This window comes from Perissodus microlepis, chromosome 14 (genome assembly GCF_051167445.1).
Source record: "Perissodus microlepis isolate ML-2025 ecotype Zambia chromosome 14, ASM5116744v1, whole genome shotgun sequence".
Classification (NCBI taxonomy): domain Eukaryota; kingdom Metazoa; phylum Chordata; class Actinopteri; order Cichliformes; family Cichlidae; genus Perissodus; species Perissodus microlepis.
Genome location: NC_140474.1, coordinates 9312743 through 9333174, shown reverse-complemented (window position 1 = coordinate 9333174; position 20432 = coordinate 9312743). Strand labels below are relative to the sequence as shown.

Here is a 20432-nt window from a genome sequence, read left to right as displayed (position 1 = left end):
ATCAGGAGAGCATATGTTTTTTGACAGCACTATTCAGCAGGAGGAAACTGTGCAGACTAATCACAAAAAAGATCAGTTGTGCTAGTCCCCAGCTGTCTTTCATTGTTGATGTAATGTGATATTTTTCAAATATGAGCTTGATTTCAACCAAATCATATCTCGAGGTCAGTAGGCTTAATACAGGCTCACAAGTGTTGCTTCATATTCAGTGTGCCTAATTAACTGGGAATTAGAGGAGCACTTTTGATGCTAGTGTGTTTAGAGATGCAGAGAAAGATGCTTTTGTTTCCCTTGTCTGTGTTATGTGATTGCATGGAATATGCTGCAGTGCAGGGCACAGTCAAGGTGACCACATAGTGTAAAAATGATAAGTGAGTTATTGTATGTGCCAGTTTACAGTTTTTGGACAATATGGTATCTCAGCATTATTTCCTTAGACTTACAAGTTGTTCCTGTTTAGATGATTTATGACACATTTTTTGCATTGCTTGTCAGATTTGACCTGCAACCATTTATTGATAACAACATTTTTAGATGTTGGGCTGTACACATTTTCTCTCCAGGGTCCTATGCGGTTATAACTGTGTCAGACTGTATGATGCTCTGTGACAAGCACTATCATTCACTCAGGCTTCTTAGTAGCTATGTTCACAGTGCAGGCTTTTTCCTTGTGCAAGATATATTTCCTGCAAGATTGCCTTTTAATTTTCTACCTCTCCCCCTCTGGAGAGGTGAGCACTTCTCCTGTTTGACAATTCCAAGCATTTCAAGGGATTAGAGGAACGACCACATGATGCAAACCACCAGAATAGTAAACAGGCCGGCGTTGCCACACAGTAAGCTGTGAATATGAGATAGGGAAAGCAGTGTGGCTTGGGGAGTTTTACCCTCCCTTGCACTCAGGCTGCCTTTCGACTAACTGCCCCACTGAGTGTGGCCAGCTAAAAGGTGTGATTAATTAGTAGAGTGGAACAAAGACAAAGTCTTTTCATAAGTGCCATTCAAAAGCAAACAGACCAGCATTACTAGGCTTTGATCCCCATTTTAGTTTTTGACAGTCAGGGTGCTTTAAAGTTCAAGACTGGCCGCAGATGAAAGGCCTCACTTCTATGTTCATTGGCTGCTCCACATGACAGCATTTGGCATGGAACTGACTAGTAGAGGCTTGACAGCATAGACACTGCATAAAAGTATTTTACACATTCATGAATCCATGGAAAGTAAAAACTCCACGTTACAAAGCTAAATCTGCCAGTCTCGCTTAAAGGGGACCTTCCCGTATGGCACGTCAGAAGTCTTGCTCTGATTCTTCAACAGGTTTTCATAAGAAGGGAGCTGTCCTCAGTGCTGAAATCAAGACAGGCAGCTGGTGTCAAGGGAATCTCACTGCTCAAGTGCGTCTTTTTCATTGCAGTAATCATCCATTTCATACCCTCCTCGTAGACGGAATCATTCAGAACCCTACGACTTTGCTCTTAAAATTATTTAGGTTACTATTACCCGATGAGCTTTGGGGTTTTTTCTGAGGGGAGAAAAAATGGTTACTTGTTGGGGAAAATTTGACATTACAGTACTATTCTTTAGTTTTACCTTCAAACTCAACCTTCAACCTTCTGGCTTTTGTAATATGAGTAACTAACTAGCAGTTGTCCTTTAAATGCTTTATTTCTTTGTATGCTTAAAGATACCCAGATAATTTGATAGGTTAAACATGGTTAAGTATGTTTGTTAAATTATGAATAACCACTGTGTCTGCAAATTAAATATCTGGTTGTACTATTAAGTGGAAAAAATAGAAGTGGGACACAGGACTAAATGGTTTTACCACACCTTGCTTGTATTTCCATTTATTTCCTTTTCATGATGATGGCACTAAGGGTCATGCTATTAACTTAGGTAGGAGCACGAGCAAATAACCAAACCTTTGCAAATTGCACCTGCTGCACTTTTTGAGATTCGCTACATTTAATTTTTCAGTAATTTACCGGCAGAGATGATGAAAACACTGGATGAGTTCACACCTTTCTGGATGTAAGGTCTCTTACTGTTGACAGTAGCAGAGTTTTTTAATATTCAGTTCAGGTTCCTGTGCCTCTGTGGTCTTTTTATGTGATTGAAATAATTATAGCAGCTGTGTCAGTTAGGGAAAATAGTTTGAGGCACGGAAAACGAGGCAAAAGATATGAATTCGAGATCTAAATTGAAAAATATCTGTGGGTGTGCTTCTGTGAGAGAGGACCTTTGGACATAATTGTGTTTCCAGGAGTAGGAGTTCAAAATACAATCTGTTTCTTCCACTATTACTTCTTGTTCTTTCAGTAAATTCCTTTTTTTTCTGTTAATAAATGGACTCTCACAGGATGAATGAATTGACATATTGCTGATGATGTGGTAGACCGTCCAGGACATTTAATTTAATACAGCTAGACACTGCCAGGATTAGTATGAGATGAAATATATGGGGTCACAGTGATGCATGATAGGACGCAGTTACTCTGCCGTGCACAGAAAATAAGTGGATGAGATGAGGAGATTCACAGCTTTTTGTCAACTGTATCTGGATACTAAAGTCAGATACAGTGCACAAAGCCTTCCAAAACTGGCCGGTAGCCATTTCCCTTCCAATCCAGGAGCTTTCTTTGAACTTCTCTGTTTTGTTGTTGTTTTGTTAATTAATTAATCTTTTACTGCAGACTTTGTGTGAATTATTTTTTTCTGCTTTTGCAGCAATGCATGTTTATCTTGAGAAAATAAATCAGTAAAGCAAGACTGATTAAATGAGTAGAACAAATTTATGTACTATGAGCTTGAGGAAGTCTCACTTTTTTCCAGTTTGGTTTCCGTTTTGAGTCCCAGCGTGAGGCTGAAGGGTTCCATGTCTGAGCAACAGTGACTTGTGTATGATTGCTGTTGTCTTAGCATGACTTGCTATTCTAATGGAACCCGTTCAGTAAACATATTGGCTCATGGTACTCTCTGACAGCCTGTCCACTTTACTTACAAAAACAGTAGCTGAAGGTTTGGCTTAGGCTTTGAAACACTTCAAATAGTCTGGTCTTCTCAACACCTAAGGTTATCTGTTACATGTCAGTAGTTTTACTCAAGTTATGAAGTTAAGATAGTTTTTTTTTTTTTTTTCTCAGGAGGATTGTTTGTGTATTTATTCCAAATTTTCTAATTTCTCCATAATTCTTTTTTTGTTCACTCCTTGCTGGTACAGAACTGTTTTATTGTTGCACAGATTCAACAAGGTCCAACATTCCTCTGAGAATTAGGTCCGTATTGATATGATAGTATCACACAGCTGCCGCAGATCTGTTAGTTGGATATCCACGATAGAAATCTCCCATTCCACCCCATGCCAGAGGTCCTCTATTGAACTGAGTTCTGGTGACTATGGGGACCATTTAAGAACAGTGAAATGATTGTCATGTTCACAAAGTTTGAGTATTGTGACATGGCGTGTTATCCTGCTGGAAAGAGCCAGCAGATGATGGGTACACTGCTGTGATGGACATGGTTAGTAACAACACTCAGGTAAGCTGTGGCAACAAGTGATGCTTAGTTGGTATTAAAGGGTTCAGAAACTGCCAAGGAAATACCCCCCACACTATTATACCATTAATGTAAGATGGATCCATGCTCTCATGTTTTTTAAGCTCCGACCTGACCCGACCATTTGAATGCTACAACAGAAATCGTTTTTTAGTTTTTTATTTCATTATTATTTTCAGAAGAAAATTATTGGTGAACAATGTTAACACTGTTGGAGTTTGTTACATTGAGCTGTGCACATGTTATGTTCTATTCTCATATCCATGTCAATAATTTATGAAAATAAAAAGGATTGGCAATGTTGCAAATAAACCGAGGACCTGGGTTCAAAAATAGGACCTTCTATGTGGCGTTTGCAAGCTTTCCCTGCCTGTATGGGTTCTTGCCAGGTACTCTGGCCCTTCCAAAGAAATGCACGTTAGGTTACCTGATGACTCTGAATTGGTTGTAGGTGTGAATGTAAGCATGAATGGTTGTCTGTCTTTATGTGTTAATGCTGAGACAGTCAGGTGGCCTGTCCTGGATCTACCCTCCCTCTCGCCCTATGACAGTTGGATTGGTTCCAGCACCACTGCAAGTATGAATTGGATAAGTGTAAGGTAAGGAAAAGAATGGTGGATGTTTTACATTATAAGTCTGGATTTCACAGCTGAGTATTAAAGATAAAATAAAAATAATGATGAATTAGAGAGGCTGAAGTTGAGGGAAATGATACTGAAAATATTCAGCAACAAGAGTTTTTGCTGTTTTTTTCCCCCTTGTGTAAGAGTTAACCCTGTTGACAGCTGAGTCTCTGTTCAAAAAACTCTCGTTGTTTCTCTAGTCCAATTATTAATGTTCTACTTACATTTGGCCTGATGGAGAATAGCTGGCGAAAGGCAATAAAGTTGGCAATTTTGTATATTCATGAATTATAAAATGTTTCAAATAGCAGTTGTCTCAAAAACTAAATGGATCACAGATGAGAGGTATAGTCATGTAAGTGTCTGCATAATTTTTGATTTTTAGCGCTGAGACTGCTAATATTGCTAAAATATCATAATTCAAATGAAAAAACAAGCAAACAGGAAATTAAAATTTTGCTGCAGTCATCGTTCTGCAGCAGACTGTTGTTTGTTGTTGACTATAAAGAAAACAATAACTTCCACTCTCTGAGGCTTTCAAAATAAAATGAGGGTGCTTTAAAAAGTAATGATATGAATTAATTTTATTTATCAATGAACTTGCAGTAAACTGAAGAAATCTAGAACAGATCAATATTTGGCAAGAGCGCTCTTTACCTTTAACACAGTGCTATTTCTTCTTGGTATCTTTGCAGAGAATGTTTTGTTAAGTACGTTGTGTCAGGGATGCTTGAGAATGTGTTGTTCTGGTGATTTAGGGTGTCTCTTTGTGTACTGCCAGACTGTCCTAATGATGTTCTTTTTTAAGATGTTGGTTAAATGTTAGGACTTCCATCATGCTACAAGTGTATTTGGGGCTGATAAGCCTGAAAGTTAAATGCAGCTTCTATATCTTGGTAGTTAGGGTGTGATTTGCATCTACCAGCCTTCTGCTACATCCTAGAGAACTACGTCTTGAAAAGGAGAGCATTTTTAAATGATCACATTTTTTATGAGTTACACATAATTTTAATCATGATAAAGCTGTCAGTGTCGTTAGTGATGCAGCTGTTCAAAAGCATTAAAAAGCAGATTTATTGTTCCAACAGTAAAATAAGTTTTAGCCTTCCTATTTAAAAATAAATATTGAAATAAATAAAGAAAACAAAGAAATTGCTGCAGATTTTGAGCCACTACCACAACCATAATAGCAACTTACCAGCAATTTGTACTATGAAATGTAGTTTACATTAGGTTAATTAACTGTCAGGAATAATTTAATGTTGATATGTCTTCCATACGCAAAACACTATAGTGAGGCAATTAGCGTTCAATTATATATTCCAATCAGCATATTGGACTTAAAAAATTAAGCAAAGCAACATTTTCTGGAAATCTTGCCTTATATTTTATATTCTTTTACTATATACAAATAGCCAGAAATCAGAGAAACAAATCTTTGTGTGTGTTGGGTTTTCTTTTCTGATATGTCGTGAGTTTGCAAACCCAGCTGATAATGAGAAGGTATGAAGACAAACTTGTCACTGAACTGACAAGCAGATGTTTCCAGATAATAAATTCAAAAAGGATCTGTTAACTAAAGATTTTCCACGATCCTTGCCCCTGGCTTCCCTCTTTGACTGAATGATTATGGAGCAACTTTCATCATCATTATTTCTGAGGGCTTGTTAGCCCCATCTGTATGCTGCAAGCGCCCAGTTCAGTGAAGCATAAACACATAATCTTTAAATCTCTGGCACTGTTTCCACAAACACGAGCCCTCCTGATGTCATAGTCACTGTCTGGTCACATGTGAGGACTACGTCAGTAATTCAGGTCACATTCTCTCCAGACCTCCCAGTGCATGTACCTAGTTTAGATTGGATGCATGTATTGCAGCTGTATTCAGAAATGGTGACGTTAAAGGTTACCTGAAAACTTAAAAAATTTATTTTACAAGCTTAATGTAATTGCCTTTATGATTTAAGCACATTGCCTTTTGATTATGTCACTGTCCTCTGAGCTGTGAGAAAACAAATATTGCCAAATTTGTCCACCACTGTCAGACATTTGGATGTCAAATATAGTCTTTCTTTGTATCCGCACTCTGACTGTACATGACATGAGATGTGCTCCGAAATTCAGACACACCAGGTGGCTGCTGTCGGCTACATGTTAGACTGAGCCTAATTTTTGGTGAAGGAGAGGAGCCTCCCCAGGTGTCACACAGAAGTTAGTTGGTATAATGCAGTGGGTGTTATGCGGCCTGTGTCCTCTCATCTGTCTAGATAGTGCTTCTCAAACATGACGTGTACTTTCAATTATGAAGCAAACATGTGCTTCACAGTTTGCGGCAAGATAAGAAATGATTGGTTCAAACTTTTTCCAGATGGATATGTAATTCAATTCCATTTTCTTTATATAGTGCTAACTCGCAAAAACAGTCATCTCAAGGTAAGGTAAAAACCCTGCAGTATTAGAGAGAGAACCCCAATGGTCTGACACCAAGAACTTGATGATGATGAGGAGGAACAGGAGGAGGAACGACTTACTTTAACAGGAAGAGAACTTGAACCTACTGATCTACCGAAGTGCCAAAAATGTCTTGTTGATGCTAGATGTCAGTGGCTAGATTGGCATGGAGCTGATAGGGCCAAAGTAACTCAAATAATCGATAAACCAAGGTATATCAAGTGGCAGAAGAGCATCTCTGACTGTAAAACATATCAAATCTTGAAGCAGATGGACTACAGGAGCAGAAGACTACACTGGGTGCCACTCCTGTCAGCTAAGAATGGGAAACTCGGGCTACAATTTGCACAAGCTCACCAAAACTGGGCAATTGAAGACTGGAAATATGTTGCCTGGGCTGAATGTTTTTGCTTTCTCCTGTGACCTTTGGTTGGTATGGTCAGAATTTGGCTTTAACAACATGAATGCATGGATCTAACCTGCTTTGTATCAGTGGTTTAGGCTGATAGTGATGGTGTAATGCTGTTGGTGATATTTAGTTTTGTATATTTTAGTATCAATTAAACATCACAGTCTACTCGGGTGCCTTTGCTGATGGTGCCCATCCCTACGTGAACACGGTGTACCTCTTCTGCCTGCTGCTTCCAGCAGGATTAATGTGCCATGTCACAAAGTTCAAATAGTCTCAAATTGGTTCCTTGAACAGTGATTTCACTGCACTCAAATGGCCTTCATATTTGCAAGATCTCAATCCAACCTTTAAGATGGGAGGGAACAGAAGATTGAGATCGTAGATGTTCAGCTGACAAAACTGCAGTAACTGTGTCATGCTATCATGTCGACATAGACCTAAATCTCTGAGTAACATCACCAGCACCTCATTGACTCTGTCATGAAGAATTAAGGTAGGGGGAATTAAGGAATTAAGGTTAAGAGTCCAACCTATTGCTAGCAAATTGTTCCTGGAAAACTGATTTCTTTGTTAGCATAAAGTAATCAATTTGCATTGTGAAAAAGGGGAAAGAGGTTACTTTAATGAGGAAGTCATAGCATGAGGCTTGGAAGACTTAACTGAAATCCAAGCTTTCCCCAACAAAATTCTTACAAGGTGTTTTGTTTTTCTATTTCCTTTCCATATGGGTTTGCAAAAGAGTCTGACTCTGTTTGGTTTAGCTGTAGCATGAAATCAGAGATGAGTGTGTTTGCAAGATCCCTGCAAATCTTCCCTGTATAATTCAGTAAGCCAAAAGGCCTGTATTAAATTTTTGGCCTTGGTTAAATAGACACAGTTTTCACATGGTTGCATGATGTGGCAAAGCAAATATGAATCGTGATTGAGTAGAAAATGAGGAAGTGTTCCACTCTCTCAAGCATGCCAGGACTAAGATATGGTTCTCTGCCACTATGAGACTTAAGAGACTGTCATATTGATTTCAACTCCTTTTTCTCTCTCTTGTACTGTAGTTTTACCATGTGTTGAGTCAGAGATGGGACTTGCTCTCCCAAGGAAACAATATTCAGTGTAGACAGAAGGATGGTGCTGTCAATATGACTGTAATTTGTATGCAGCATTATCTCGGAATCCGTACTCCTTGTCTGACATTAGTTGTGCAAATTATGCACCGTTTGTGTCTATATATCAACAGTCTAGCACAAAAAATGTCTTGTAGTGTGAATTTTACAGTATTTTGAAAATGTTGAATGTGGCGTCTGTCTCCCTGCATGCTTTAGACAATGATTGCCTTTTAAAGGGAGAAAGAATAATTATTTTCTCCCTTGCAGACAGTCCGCAGCACTGTTGTGTGCTTAACTCATCAGTGAAGCAGAGAGGATAGGGGCATTAGTATGGCCATTAGCATAGTTCAGCATTGATGTGAAGGCCATTCATCAAACTCAGTGGAAGCACATAAGCAATAAACTAATTTCTTACATTTTTGACACTCCCTCCTCCAACGCTTCTCACCAATCTGCCTTAAATGGCTTGACCTTTATTTTGGTGACATTTTCAGACTAAAGAAAGAATGGCCCTGAGTGGGCTTCCAGCTCAACTCTTCAGAATTGTTCCCTGGAGTGGCAGCACCATTTTGTCGCAAGGCACGGCGGCATTTGCATAACATCTTGATCCATTTTTCTTTTCATGTCATTTGTTTCGGCACATTGGAGAAAGCCTAAAAGCTAATAAGGTTAGCAGTTTGTTTTTGCACATTTCTTTTTCTCCAAGCAAGAGAAATTCTCTTGTATGAATGGTTTCCCAAATTAGTTTGACATTTCGTTTTTGAATATGGTTCTCAGCTTCATATTGTTTGTAGTTCCATTATGACTTGGAGAGCTCTAATTCTGTATTTTCTATCCTCATTTTATCTGCAGAGGTGAACCCCGTTATCCAAATTCATAATCTTATTTCTGTGGTTCAACTGTGACTTTTTACTTTTTATCATTTCCATTCTTTTTCTTTTTTAATGCAGGAACACCCAACTTAGCATATTTGTTTTCAGAAGTAGAGAATGCTTTTTACCTTCCTTTTCGGTTCTCTTCTGTATTTGTGATACATTATTCAAAATACAGACACTTGAAAATTATTCATTACTTTTTCAATTATATTTTTCAAAATAGACTGTGGGTCTAAATCCAGACTTATTCTTGTGTTTTGTGTGAATGGATTGTGCTACCATTACATAACACTCTCTTTCATGTCTGTTATTATTTCACACTTCTGAGATTTATTTGTCTTTTTCTCCTTGGTGTTTAAAAATATATATATTTTTGCAGAAACCATGAAGTAATGAGCAGTTGTTGGGTGAAAAAAACCCCAAGTATGCTGCTTGAATATTGTATTCTGCATTTAACTCCCTCTGGTGCTGTTAAGCACTTGGCTGGGGAATGGTCAGTTTATTGTTTCCTCCACTTTACTTGTGCATGCCACATTCTTCATCATCCCCTTGACTGCATTGATTTTTCAATAGATGGGAGCTGCTGTCTTTCCTGATTTTTGTAGTTGAACCTTACCAGAGTTTGTCTTCCAGGTTGTGACCCTGGAATAAGCCACAACAGTACACTGACCTCCAAGCAAAACTGCGATGGTATCTTTTCTTTTTCTTTTTTTTTTTTTTTAATACGTGTGATGACTTGCTGGTTGTTACCAGCACCAAACATCATAAAATATATATATATATATATATATATATATATATATATATATGAGCTTCATTCTCCAATTTTTATGCATCATGAGCACTTCTTTTTAGCCTTTTTGTGCAAGTAGTTGATTGGCAAACTCAGTATTATCAATCCTGTGCATTCAATGATTGTGAAGGTCCCAGTTAATTTTTTAGGGATAAATACAATGGTAACCAATTTTAATAACAGAATGGACAGTATCTGTGTGATCTTGAAGACTGCATAAATTTGTCTTTAAACCAGGGGCACTTCTCATTTTATCAATTTAAAAATATCAGGGAGGATATTTACTCTCCACATCTGCTTTCAAGCGACTCCGTCACTGCAGCAGTCTTTGTAAATAGGACATCACTTCTATTTATTTTCACCCAATTTAGTGGCCACTATAGACTTCCCTTGGAAACTGTCTCAAGTCCAGTCATTGCTGCCTGTCACCATGGCGACAGTAAGCCTCTAGCCCTGGCCTAATCAGAAGTAGTTGAAAGTGGAGGGATTGTCGAGGGCTCAGATGTAACTCTTAATACTGTGTCTCATGGCAATGACACACAAGTTGTTTGATGGAGAAAAGTTATTTAAAGGTATTTAATTGAAGTTCATATAACCCTGTTGCACTAAAAGAGAGTGTCCACTGGGGTAAGTAACGGACACCTTAATTGCTTTCAAATTTTTAGTCATGCTACCAAGTAAAATAAATACCTACTTGGTGGACTGCATATCCCATCATCCCATTACAGTAAAAATATTACAAACTTCTTAACTTTATGGAGTTTGCCTTGTGTCGTCATGCTTGTGTGAATTTTCTGAATACTCTGGCTTTGTCCCACAGTCCAAAGGCATGCATGTTGATTTACTGGTGATCCTAAAAAGCCTGTAGGTGTGCATGATAGCATGAATGGTTGTCTGTTACTCTGTGTTCCCTATGATAGACTGACAATCTGTCCATGATGCTCCCCACCTTTTGCCCATTCACAGGTGGGATAGGCTCCAGTCCCATTATGACCTTGGAATCCATAAGTGGTTAAGAAAGTGAATGGGTGGCACAACAATCTCTGCTGGGTTATTTGTAATTTAATAGGAATATCAGTCTATGCAGGTCAGCCAGATGGAATTACTGATTGCATATATGGTGGTGAGCAGCTTAGTGATGCGCCAGTGTGCTTGAGTGACTGAGAGACATTATTACTACTCCTTACTTCACCTCTGGTTTGTGAATGGAAAGTCTTTCTCTTGATTTTGAGGCGCTGTATAGTGAAAATAGCTAGCTGTCACTCACCATCCTGACATCTGACAGCCTGAGCTGCATCCATACGAGTTAGAGCCTAATTAAGGTGGTGTTGCTCTCCCGACTCACATTGTAGTGTTTTCACAAGCTTCCTCTCGTTTTTATTTTTTTTCAACCCATCGACCTGGCGCTGCACTGAGCTTCTGGGCATCTTAATAGTCTCAGGCAGATATTCTTAATTGAAATTATATGTTTAGCCATAGCTACAGGAAGCAGGTTTTCCCCTTCCGTTGGCCCTTCCCCTGAGAATAGGTAAATGACTGTCTGCAAAACCCTGATTTTTAAGCACAATGGGTACTTGTGAATTGTTGGCTGCGGAGTTTTCTTCTCTCAGTTATACCAGGCTTCCATATGACTAAGACTTTCTGTACAGGTGGACGTACATGTGTCTGTGTGTTTCTCTGCAATCCAGTGCTCTCGCACTATGCAGAACATTTATGCCTCTTTGATGTTGAACCATGGCACTTTCAAAGAAATGTCAAATGATTCAGTTCCATTTAAGTTTGTGTTTGAGTGAAAACAAAGTGAATACAGGGTGGTAGTTGCACAGAGACTATAATAAATGCTAAAGATGAATCTTGATATTCTGACTCAGAACTGCAAGACAGACCTTAACACTCAAACACCTAAAAGTCTTCAGATGGAGCCCATCCTTTTTTAGAATCTTCCCTTTAGTGAGACGAAGCATCAGAAAGGAGCATGGGATTAAAAGTGACATTATTCGGATCCTCCAAAGGACACAGATTTCTGACAGAAATCAGAAACATTATTATTTTTCCCATTTGGATAAATAAAATGTCTGAAAAAAGTTGGTGCCTGTAATAGTTTTGTTTTTTTTGTTTTTTTTTTAAACCTATTGCTTCAAATAATTTTATTTAACCTCTTTCCTATAAAGAGAGCATACCTTTTAGCTACATTTATGAAAAAAAATACTAAGTGTGAAATTACTATGTCAGTGGCAACTGTGATTAGGTGTACAACCCTGATTGACAGTTCAGCTTTAGAACGATATCTGATCACATCTCAAGATAAGACTTGAAATAAGGCTTAAAGATTGCAGAACACCATGTCTTTTTTTTCCCATATTCATACTGATGGAAGTTTAGATGTAATTTTCCATAGCCAGACTGATATTAACCACCTTTAGCAACCTTGAATCTTCTTATTTATAACACTGTTTTTTAACAGGGTTTTAATGATTCAATAAATTCATAGACTCTTTAAACCACTAAAGCCACTGGCTTACTTTTTTGACATATAGTTAACTTAACCAGTTTCTTTCAGTTTGATGATGTAATTGTGTCTGAATTTTTGATGGTTGTCTTTTACAAAGCCTGAGTTTTACAGTGCAGATTAGCGATCGTTGAGTGTCAGTGGGAAAGGATTTGGCAGAGGAGCTCAGTCTCACCAGCACACTCAGACACCCTTGGGTTTAAATATGGTAAACAAAACAAAACAAAGCTACCAGTGCTCTATCATTGGGAATCATCAGGGGCAGAAAGACAGTTGCAAAATAAATTAGAGTACAGTTACATCCTCTCTCTGTTTCCTTATATAATAGTGTTTTAGATGGGTCCTTTAAAGCGACACTGTATGGGCAAAAGTATTCAGGTGTTTTTAGTCCCTTTGCCATGCAGACTGCTTTGATGAATACAAGAATGGGTCCTTTCTACAGAGCTCACTGAATTTGACTATGGTACTTTAACAGGTTTCCATTGTTGCAACAAGTCAGTTAATTAAATTTCTTTCCTCTTAGATATTCCACAATCGACTGTATTATGTATCGGAATTTCAGGAGCACGCCTCCAAACACTCTCCTTCCTGTTGTCATCTACATAGGTTCCCCCACTTCTGCAAGCTGTTCATTCTCGTTTACATGTCCCACCCTCCCTCCCTCCTTGTTCTCAATTCTTTAACCTCTTCATTTCTATTTAGTGCATGAGGATCTGCCAGCCCCCTATCGAGTACTTCCCCAAACCGCAGCTCAATTCATGTCAAAGCATTCACTTTTACCTATTAAAACGCTGTCAAACCTAAAATGAGGACGGGGGCCCAGCTAGTGAAATAGTTAAATGTGAAATTCTCTCTATGTTGATTGCAACAGGTATGTAATTTGTGACAAATTAATAAAGTTAAGGTTGCTGTATTATCAGAAACAGATTGCATGTAACAGATTTGACGCAGAACAGACTCAAACAGAGTGAAAAACTAGAACACAACTGGTTGCAACAGTAAAACATGATTATTTTTAAACTGCAATGCCACATCTTAGTAAGGACTCATAAAGAACTACACATGTTAGGAAAATCTGTGTATCCTGTTTGTCTGGGGGAGAAAAAGGATTTTCAAATCACCAAGTATTATATTGGTATCTGTCTTAATAATCCTACCTACATCAATTATCTCATTATTTTTGCCTCTTCAGGTCTTTAAGCAGTGCACACAGTATTATAGATTGCATTAGCTATCATTTTAGATGGTATTGGACAGCATTAGAGACTTAACAGTGATCATTGGAAGGAGCTATTAGAAGTGTTATGCTTTCATTTCACTCTATAGGAAACTTTAGACATGACATTTTCTTTCATTCATCGGTGTAGTAGACATGCCTTGAAGTGCCTTAATTAAGACACTTTTTCTTGACTTATGAGCACAGCGTGCTCTTCCGTCTATCACACTTTTTGTCTCATTTGTGTTAGTCTTTTGCGGTGATCCCGACAACCCCTGACAGACCGGATGGATTTGTTGGAGAAAACAACCTTCAGGCCTTTCCAAAGATTTTCAAGCAAATTCACCTCCAGACCATAGCTGGTGTCTTGATCACTGGGCATTAAGACACATATCACGTAGCATCTGCAGCACTGTCTTTGCTATGTGCCGAAAGGTCATTGTCATGCTGAAAGGTGAATCCTTCCTTTGAGGTCATCTTTCTTGAAAGATGTTTCGGCTTTTATCTTTGTTTATGGTTGCCTCACTACTACTGGTTATGCTGGGACCATCATCTTCTCTGCTAACCAGGTGACGAGCAACTGCAGGTTGTTTCCTGTTTATTACCCCCATGGTGTTCAGGCTGGTGTTCCGAGGAGAATATTTTCTGCTCCTGCTGTCAATTTTGCTATCATTAAGAAAACTCCAGGGAGGCTAAGATAACCATTTAATATAGGAGCGGGATCTATCTAGCTACTCTTCCAAGAAGGTCTAATTAATGTAGTGTAGAGCTCTTTTGGCAGGTTTTCCATCATCACAGCCAGACCCAGAAGTTCTTTTACACCATCTAAGCCTAAGGAAATACATTTTTAGGGGCCAGTTATAGTCGGTTTTTCCATGATAGCAAGCCTTTGAATGACAGTAGAAACTACAATTGGTCTTAGGAGCAAACACCAAAAGCATCATCTCAGTACAAACCAGTAATTTTGCTGTCCACCCATGTCAAGTCTCCAACAAAGAATCACCTGACCTTTTCAGAAGCCGAATAGGGACATATCAAACACAACTGTAGAGGATGACTTGCTGTAATTTACCACAAATCTTTGCTGTCTGTACTCCCTTTGTTTCCCCTGTTTTTCACTTCAGCTGTGTTGTGTGCATCTTGCCGTGTTTGCACGCAGGACATTTTCCTTACTCACTTGATGTAACTGCTTGTTTTATGTGGAATAGTAATACTAGTTTGGTTTTGCTTTTTAGCAACAGTTTGTTGCAATTTTATGTTTTCTGCAGCATTTCCTTCTAAGCTTGGTCATTTACACTGATTATGGGGTTTGCATCTGAAACTAAGCAGTGTTCAAACTGTGCATTGATGTTGAATTGAATTTTTATATGGCTGAGATATGCTGTGCTGTCCACCTGTTAAGTGTGTAATCAGTGATTTAATGTCTTTATGTGCCTCTTGTAAGATAATGGGTGAAAATTATTCTGAGGAACCAAACCTGCAATTACTTCACTTCTCGGGATTGTGACGTGCCTGTGAATAGTGTGATTAATGGCAATTGCACTTAAGAATTATGAGGTTTAGTCTAGATTTTATGGCTCTTTTCCCTCTTATTGCATATGCTCTTGGATGACGAACATCATAGCGGCTAAAAAAGGAGTCTTTTGTCTGATAATAATTTACTGACAACCTTTGACAGCATTTGAATTGCAGGAAGTTTCTTTCATCATCAATCTTTTGATATATTGTTATTCTTTATGCCTCAAACAACCATACATTAAAATCGCATAAATGCATTGTGATCTTGGGTAAACCTAATGCTGTAAAGACACAGTCACAGTTCATAAAAGAAGGGAACATGGCAGGTGTTGCATAGACTGAACTGTTATATTTTTCTCAATACAATATCTGTTGACATCATATATGATTAAGCATAATGCCAATTTTTTTTCTTTGTATTATTACACTCACCACTTCATTAGGTACACCTGTTTAATTAACCTGAACAAAAAAATATCTAACCAGCCAATCACATGGCAGCAAATCAATGCATTTAGGCATGAAAACATAGTCAAAATAATGTGTCAAAGTTCACATTGTCCATCAGAATAGAGAAGAACTTTCCCCTGAACCATCTTTCAAACTGCTTCAAGCTGTTAGGAGCAATCACTCAAATAACCCCTGGTTACAAACAAGTTATGCAGAAGAGCATCTCTGAATGCACTAAAGCCTTGAAGCAGAAGGCTGCACCATGTGCCACTGCTGTCAGCTAACAACAGGAAACCGAGGCTACAATTTGCACAAGGTCACCAAAACTGAGCAATAGAAGACTGGAAATACGTGGCTTGGTCTGATAGGTCTTTGCTTTCTTGGATGGTATGGTCAGAATTGGGCATTAACAACATGAAAGCATGGATCTATAATGATTTTGCTGGTGTAATGGTGTACCAACTGAGCATCATTTAGAAAAATCACTTCTATAAAATGGTGACCTAAGCTTTCCATCAGTCTGTTAATGTCCAAAACCAGTTAACCTGGTGTCTAGACTTACACAGACGTGTTACAGCTTGTTTGGGTTTATAGAATGTGTAGAATCGTCTGTGCATTTTGGCCATTGAATTGAATTATACCTCACCTTGCCCCCCCCCCCCCCACCTGTGTTTTCAAGCTGTGAATACCTGCTATTGTTAGCATCTCACTAATCAATGTGTCTGTTTTTTGTCAAGAGACTGATCGACCGATGAAGAGTACTGGTTTGAGAATGGTTTTCTAAATATGTTGACAAGTGCTTTTTATTTCATTTTTTTAATGTTAAGAATTATTCTACCATTTATAGTTCTATGATCTCCACATGTGCAACAGCTGTTAAATGTGGGGAGATGGCAACAAAGCACAACCAGTAGACCAATAAGATGTCATGGGTAAGCTTTTGGTCATTTATAGCAGACGTTTCCTTAGGAAGTCTATTGACATAAAAGACTGCCTGAATCATCTGCTCTATAGGAAAGTTAACATTGCTCTCAGGTCATTGTTTGATGATGCTTGATAGGAGGACTGTAAGGACTGACTCTTATATATTGAGTCCCTTTTATGTACATAATACCAAATAGCATTACGTATGAATGTTCCCATTATGAATTTTTCCATTTCCTGCAATTATTTTGTAATAACTGTGGATGTTCTTGTTGTTTTGTGTGTAAAGCTATTGTGTGAACTCTTGTTGCAACACAAATAACTCAAAGTGGGCCAATAAAGATAACTTTTAGCCTCAAACCTCAGCCAGACTGTGTCTGATGAGAGAGAATATGTACGTTTTTGTGCAGGGTTTTTCTATATTTTATTTTATCTGCACTCTGAGCAAAGACTGTCATTCAGAACTTAAAGTCCTAGCAGCCCTGAAGCACACATCATCGTAATGTAATTGTGCCAAGATCTGATGATGATGATTGAGGTGAGACCTTATTTATACCTCCATGGACTAGTCTTTCTCTGCTACTTTAGGCAACTTTTGCTCTCACCTAGCTATTACCTGTCAGTCACAGTAATGTGCATTGGGTATCTAGGTCCATTTTCCACCTGCTTGCTTTGATGCCCAACAGCAGGTTGTTGACAACACACTCCATAAATACCATGCCCTTTTTTAAAGGGCTAATTTCATGCTTTATGGTCTCGAAGAACTGCATTATCGATTGCACTTTTCTACTTTCTTAATAGTGATTATCAATTGTGTTTTAAATGGAGCAGTATAGTTATAGTGGCTCCATCTGCCTTCTCCTTTTATTTTGTTGTATGCCAGCTCTATTTTCATGGGTGCTTAAATTCTGATCGAAATCTTGTAGAAGGAAAAAGATTTTCACTTTCTCTTTCCAGTTCTAGCCTTACACTTCACTACACTGATGGTTAACATTTATGAAAGGATCCTATTAGTTAATTCCCCCCCTAGGAAAAAAAAAAAAAAAAAGGTGTGTGTGGGGGGGAAGGGTTGAAAGCTGGGTCAAACAGTAGTGTCCAGTGTATAATTTTAATAAAGGTTGCTACTTGCTGGACCATGACATTAACATAGAATAAACTACATCTTAAGCAGAATGTGAAAGGCATAAAAATTCAATCTCTTCACACATTTTCCTTCTGTCTCACCTTATTTTGCAGTTGGTGGGTGGTGAGTTTGATCTGGAGACCAACTTCATTATCCAAGATGCAGAAAGCATCAGCTGCCTGGTGGAGCTGCTGGAGCACTGTGACATCACCTGCCAGGCTGAAATCTGGAGCATGTTTACCGCGGTCCTTCGAAAAAGTGTTCGAAATCTGCAAACGAGCACTGAAGTGGGCCTTATCCAGCAGGTGTTGCTGAAAATGAGCTCAGTGGATGACATGATTGCAGGTACGATAACGATATGATTCTGTCTTCATTTTTTTGCCTGTAGTAGACGTAGTATGTGTGTTTTGTTTGGGGGGGGGGGGGGTTTCGTTGTTGTTTTTTTCAGATGAATTGATGGTAATGAATATGATGTTTATATCTAGAAAGTACATAAGAATGCCTGTTAGGATTTAGCTTCAGTCAAAAAGACAATTTCTCTGTACTTTTTGCTGAAGGTTTTGGTTAAAAAAAAAAAAAAAAAAAAAAAAAAGGCGACTTAGCCCTAAATTTGATCCAAAACAGTTCTATAGTAACATGATTAAAAAATATAAAAACATCAACAAATTTCTTCAAAACCAAGTAGTGAAGACAACAGTGTATTTGATGATTCTCATTGAAAATATGAAGGAAATTAATGGGGATTAGATTTTGTTCAGTAATTTAGTAAATCCACACAATTCTTTGACACATCAGTTTTTGGGAAAAGTCACAATAGCCTTGAACTGGGTCGCCACAGTTGATCATCTGCCTCCATCTTACCCTATCCCCGTTTGCATGTCCTCTTTCACTACATCCATGAATCATCTTGCCTGTGATCTTCCTCTTTGCCTACTCTCTGGGAGCTCCATATTCAACATCCTTTGTCCCTTTTCTTCACATGTCCAAACCACATTAGCCTTACTTCTCTAACTTTGTCTCCTCCTAATATACTTTATCTTACATAGTATAAAAGAGGGAATGTCTCTCCTGGTCATTCACACTGAAAGTCTTAGCTGCTTCCACCTTCTTTCCCAATCTTTTTGTCAATGCCTCCAAACCATACCTCATAACAGATCTCGCTATAGTCTTATAAACCTCCTTTTTCATTCTCGCTGCTATACTTCTGTCACAACTCACCCCTGAAACTCATCTCCACCTCTCTTGTGCACTGTCCATTGCTTTGGATGTTTGATCCCTGGTATTTAAACTCATCTGCCTTCACTACTGCTTGTATCATCATTGTTCACTCCATTGCATTCACGCACATGTATTCTCGTTTCACAAAAGCACTTAATATTAAATATAAACTACTGTATTTTACTGTTCTTATCCTGCAATATTTTACATGTATTGGTTAGAAACTAAAGTTTTGGGGGGTTTTTTGTTGCAGGGCTTCGGATAAAATACAGACGTAATTAAAATGTGGCACCAGGATTATATTAGAATAGCTCTTTGATAACACCTTCACGTAGAAATAGACACACAAGGATATAGAAACAACTGAGCTCAGAACCCCTCAGTCTTTGAAGATTAATGTTAGAGATGAGTTTTTTGTCACTGCGGTTTTGTGTACTGAAGTCATTGTCACTGACATGCTGGGCTCTGCAAATTACACCCGTACCCCATCTTACTTCTAAATTGTGCTTCAGATGATGAAATTAAAATGCATTTTCGCTGCAGTGTTCCAAGTCATTCTCCATGCAATTTCGGCTTTTCTGTGTTAAATATAAGAATTTCACGGACAATGAACTGTAATCTAAAGTAAAATTGTTTCCATTATCTCAGATGTTCAGTCATATGAATACTTTCCCCATGAGAAACTCCAGGAAAACTTCCAGCGTGGATGAATTATAATATCAGCAAAGTGCAGCTGCACGTGATGTGTTTATGTTATCTTTGTCTTTAAAGATTTGCTAGTGGATATGTTGGGAGTACTGGCCAGCTACAGCATCACAGTGAGGGAACTAAAAATGCTCTTCAGCATGTTGCGAGGAGAAGGAGGCCTCTGGGTGAGTAATACCAGGACGAGTTGTACATGTGTGTGATTGTTTGACACTGTCACTGGAGACGCCTCAAGAAACCCATCAACACTGATCGGTCTGTGGCTTGTTATGTAATTGACTTACTGTCGAATGATTGAATGAAGTAACTGAAAAGATATTGAATGTCTGCTGTCCAGCCAGCCACAGAGAAAGCCTTGCTGTCTTATCTATACCCTTTTTATCTTTGCCACCTGTGCAGCCGAAGCACGCAGTCAAAATGTTGTCGGTGCTCAATCAGATGCCTCAGAGACACGGTCCGGATGCCTTCTTCAACTTTCCTGGTCGCAGCGCAGCAGTAAGCTTTCAGATTGTACATTCTGCCATGAAGCAGTTTTCATACATGCACTGCAAGCATGAACTTTTTTGCATGCACAGTGTGAAAATGCAATAAAAAGATGCAAATGAACCTTAAAATCAAAGATTACACAGGTAACAAAGGGTTCTGTTAAGAAAGGGGGAATAAAGGGAGGTGTATCCACATACACAAAGTGCATCTCAGGTACTTTTTGGTCTGCATAGTGGGCAATACACTTTCTATAATGTGGAATATACCGTGCTGTGCCTTTTCCTCATTAAGGCTTTGCAAGATCAAAAGCCTTGTTGATGTTTTTTTTTCTGGTTTGCTGGATTTTTAATCAACATATTGCAGGATGCTGATTGAAGCAAGTAAATGAGGTGTCACAGTGATGTCATTAAATGTTTTTTTTTTTTAAACTGATGGTTTAAAAGTTATTTTAAACTAAACTCCCGAAAGTCT

At 38.4% G+C, this 20432-nt stretch overlaps 1 protein-coding gene across 5 annotated transcripts in view; it reads left to right on the top strand.

Moving 5' to 3' along the window:
• Window positions 1–20432, top strand: part of nbeab (neurobeachin b) — a 199838-nt gene that overhangs the window by 29478 nt on the left and 149928 nt on the right. For all 5 annotated transcript variants that reach the window (XM_084950036.1, XM_084950038.1, XM_084950037.1 and 2 more), the window contains exons 2-4: window positions 17666–17897; window positions 19542–19642; window positions 19875–19970. In XM_084950036.1, the coding sequence (XP_084806162.1) occupies window positions 17666–17897; window positions 19542–19642; window positions 19875–19970 (429 nt within the window). The remainder of the gene's footprint in view (window positions 1–17665; window positions 17898–19541; window positions 19643–19874; window positions 19971–20432) is intronic.